We start from the raw sequence: 4,512 nt of genomic DNA on the forward strand, positions 1-4,512 counted from the left end.
AATTTTTTCATCTGTAGACGGTTATCAGGCGAAAGAGGAACAAAATTCATGGGTTATTTTTGGAGGATGGGTCTTGGGCCATGGAGACTTTGACTCTAGAAATGGCGGCAAATTCTTTCTTTCAAAAACTCTTTTCTACAAGGGAGGATATCGACCTGGACGCCATGGGGCATTTTTCTTGCCCGTCACTTAGTACTGAGGCTTGTCAAAAACTAGTGGAACCAGCGACGTCTGAAGAGGTTAAAAGAGCCGTGATGACCATGAGTTCGTTTAAAGCCCCAGGGCCAGATGGATTTCAAGCAATTTTCTACAAAGAGTTCTGGGACTCTCTTAGCAATGATGTGTGTGGACTGATCAAGCGAGCCTTTGAGGGTGAACCAATGAATGCGACTATTTTTGATACTCTCGTTGTTCTAATTCCTAAAGTGGAAGTTCCCTCTTCCTTACGGGAGTTTCGGCCTATTAGCTTATGTAATGTAATTTATAAAATTGTTACAAAGGTTCTAGTTAACAGGTTCAGACCTTTTTTGTCGGAGATCATTGGTCCTTTGCAAGGAGGGTTCATTCCAGGAAGAAGAACCACAGAGAATATTATCATTGCTCAGGGGATTATGCATTTCATGAGGAACACTAAGTCTCGAAAAGGGACCATGGCGTTCAAGATTGATTTAGAAAAAGCTTATGATAGGGTAGACTGGCATTTTTTGGAAGCTACTTTGCTCCGGTTTGGGTTTCTAAAGGCTACCCTTAATCTTATATTGAATTGTGTGACTTCCTCTTTGTTGGCAGTTTTATGGAATGGGAACAGGCTACAAAATTTCAATCCAAAGAGAGGGTTGAGGCAAGGAGATCCCGTGTCTCCTTATCTATTTATACTCTGTATGGAAATGCTTGCCTGCTTTATCTCTCATAGAGTTTCCCAAGGTTTGTAAAACCTGGTAGCGGTTTCTAGAAACGGACCACGACTCTCTCATTTGATGTTTGCAGATGATCTTTTGCTTTTCTGTAAGGCATCGAAAGCTCAAGTAATAGAGGTTATGCATTGCCTGGACTTGTTTTCTAGAGCGTCAGGTTTGAAGGTAAATCTTCATAAGTCAAAGGCCCAGTGTTCCAAGAGGGTGTCGAAGAGGAGAAAAGAGGTTCTTTCAGGGGTCTCTAACATCTGGTTCTGCAATGGTTTTTGTAAATACCTGGGAATTAACATCGGTCATGCCAGAGCTTCCAGAAAGACGGATCAGGAGGTTATTGAAAAAATTTCAAGGAAGCTCTCCAGTTGGAAGGGATGCCTGCTGAATAAGGCAGGGAGGCTTTGTCTTGTTAAATCGGTTATGGCCTCTATTCCGGTTTATGAAATACAAATTTCTCTTCTCCCGAAGTATGCATATAATAAAATTGATTCCTTGATGAGACAGTTCTTGTGGAAAGGCCAAGTGACCGGCAAAGGGCTGCTTCTGGTCAGGTGGGAGGTCACCATAACTCCTAAAAGGGCGGAAGGATTGGGTATTAGGGATACTACCTGTGCTAACATGGCACTTCTGGGAAAGTTGGTATGGGATTGTCTAAATAATAGTGACAAGTTGTGGGTGCAGGTTCTGAAGCATAAATATCTCAGGAATCAATTTGGTATGAACGAAAACAGTAGAAATTCTTCATCGGCTACCTGGAAGAACATTGTTAGTGCCTATGAGCATCTCAAGGAAGGGCTTCATTGGAATATTGGGGATGTCCACAAATTAGTTTAGTATGATGAGTGGACTCCTTTTGGTAAGCTTTGCAACCTTGTTCCTTATGTACATATTTCTGAATCAGATTTCATAGTGGCTGACTTGTGGAAAGAGGTGTCTTGGGAGGTTGATAGTCTTACCACACCTATTCCGCATGAGATTAAGCAGTTTGTTTATGGTTTGAGATATCCTAGTTCGATTGAGTTGGAGCCACAGTGGGAGTGGTGGCCTGCAGCAACAAAAAAGTATAGTGCAAGGGAGAGTTATAGATGGTTATTAGAAAAAACATTAAATTGGAATGCCAATAGTAACTGAAACTGGTTGTGGAATACAAACATTCCAGAGAATTTCAAATTTACTATGTGGCTTGGCTTACATGATGCTCTACTAACTGAGACCTTTCGATTCAAGCGGCATTTAGCTTCTTCAGATATGTGTAAGAGATGTAACAAGGCGCAGGAGACTATGGAGCATTGCCATAGAGACTGTGAACGATCAAAGGCAATTTGGCATATGTTGGATCCTAGTATCCTGGACTCGACAGCTGGTACTGCTCTTGAAGAGTGATTTTGGAAGGCCTTGGCTAACAATGAGGCGTCTTTTGGTGCAGGGCTTTGGTGGGTATAGAGACATAGGTGCAATGACATATTCAATACTGACAACCCTTGGACAGACCACAAGGTTGTTGCCTTGGCCAGAATTACCACCAAGGACTTAAAGGTTTATAGGAATCGAAACATTGTCTTTAGGTCTCTCCAAAATTGCCTATGTTGGGAACCACCGGTAGGCAACAGTTTTAAAATTAATTGTGATGCAAGCTTTTATCAAGATTCAAATTTAGCGGAATTTGGGTGTATTATTAGAGATTCTAAGGGAGATTTGATCTCGGGCTACTCTGGAAGCATTCCCCCTGGTCTATCATCAAATATTATTTGCTGCTTGGAGGGGGCTGGTTTTAGCTTGGGATTGCGGTTTGAGGGATATTATATGTGAAACGGATTGCCTTGACATTCTACCCATCATGCATGAGCTTACAAGTAGGTATTCATCTGAAGTAACAGATTTGGTTCACAAGATACAGGAGCTTTTATCTCGTCTTTGGGTTGTTCACGTTGAGTGGGTGTCCCGAGAAGCAAATAGAGCTGCGGATTGGATGGCTAGATATGGTACCAAGGATAACTCTAATCATGTTATTTGGTCTGAGCCTTGTGCTGATTTCCAGCAAATCATTCGCTTGGATATAGGATAGTGTTTGTTTTGTTTTTATCTATGTTTAGACACAAAAAAAAAACCTGTTGGGTTAATAACATAAGTAATTAAGAATTGAATAATATTAAAAATATCAATAAAATAATAGTGAATATAATAATAAACTTGATATTTTAGGGGAATAAAAGTCATGAAATCACCACACTTTAAGGAATTCTTGGTGATCGAAAGCTCACGTTTACTAGATTGAGAATATGAAAACGACATGTATTTTAACATACTTATGATTATTGATTAACATACGATTGCGGTAGAAGAACATTGAATTGGCTTTCAAAATGCACTTCTTGATGATAATTTTCACATGCCAAGTATCCCTGGATATTTTAATTTTTTTTCTATTTTTTGTTTATATAGTGTATATATTTGCAATTTATTTTTTCTATCAGTTAGACATTAATATCTGTGGCGTAAATACTTATAGGAGAATGCTAGGGGGACAATAAATTTGGTGAACAATATGAACAACCACCAATCAAATAAAAACACACTATATTTTTAAATTAACCCTCTAAATTTTAATATTAAAATAACCATCCGTACACTAGTAAAATGAACATCCAATTTACATTGTTTAATATTTTCATTGTTCACCTATACTTTTCCATACTTATATTGTGTAATAATTTTCTTCATTGAGTGTTTATTCATATTAGCTTGGTAATAAATATTTTGTACTCAGAATTTAAAATTAAAATTTTTATACAAATAAATTTAATATATAATAAATTTTAAAACTTGTCAAAAGTAAGATTTATTTAATTATTTGTAAATTTTATTACTACAGAGATGTCTTTTTGTTATTATTATATTTTCCAAAAATTAATCATAATTATGACTTTATTATAATGATTATAGATTTTTTTTATCAAAGATAATATTTTATTAATGTAATAAAATGGTCCATTAACGACTATACACAGAAATAAAAAAATAGAATAGATCTAACAAAAAACAAAAGTTCAGATTAAGGAAAGTACGTTTCCTAATTTACCAAGAGAGTAGCATCATCTTCTCACCCACGAGAAGGAATAGAGGAAAATAGAATTAGCTTTTTTCTTTTTTGGCGTCATTACACTACTCACACACTTATACTTTGAGATTTTAGAAAACCTCATCCCAGTCTTAGCTGGAATTTAAATTTGGTGCAGCTTGATTAAGAGGTAACATGATTGCCACTTAGTCTAGGCTTTCACTGCAAAGAATTAGCTTTTACCTCTCACTTGAATGGAGATGTGGGCCGTTTTAGCACACATCCCAGAAAATCTTTTTTTTTTTTGTTGTTGTTGAAGGCCAATTCATTCCTTATTTTTCAGATCTACCAGCACAAATTTGCTGTTAATTCTATCTCATCTAGTTGATTGTGTCTTCTCCTCTTATTTGCCTTTATTAAACATGACCACCGTTTTCATGTTTTTTCTTATTGTGTAGAAAATCAAACTCTGAGAGTTTTCATGCTTCTATTGAATCTGGACACTCAAAGATGCAGTGATCCACCATTTCTTCTTCCGTTTGGCAG

General features: G+C 36.9%; 1 protein-coding gene across 1 annotated transcript; it reads left to right on the plus strand.

Annotated features, from left to right (window-relative positions):
• The first annotated feature begins 2,313 nt into the window (after positions 1 to 2,313).
• On the plus strand, positions 2,314 to 2,973 carry LOC130966769 (uncharacterized). The gene is made up of 2 exons (XM_057891594.1): positions 2,314 to 2,405; positions 2,670 to 2,973. Exons 1-2 carry the CDS (start codon positions 2,314 to 2,316, stop codon positions 2,971 to 2,973), a joined length of 396 nt encoding a protein of 131 aa, XP_057747577.1.
• Positions 2,974 to 4,512: the final 1,539 nt, after the last annotated feature.

This window comes from Arachis stenosperma, chromosome 3, assembly GCF_014773155.1.
Source record: "Arachis stenosperma cultivar V10309 chromosome 3, arast.V10309.gnm1.PFL2, whole genome shotgun sequence".
Taxonomy (NCBI): Eukaryota; Viridiplantae; Streptophyta; class Magnoliopsida; order Fabales; family Fabaceae; genus Arachis; species Arachis stenosperma.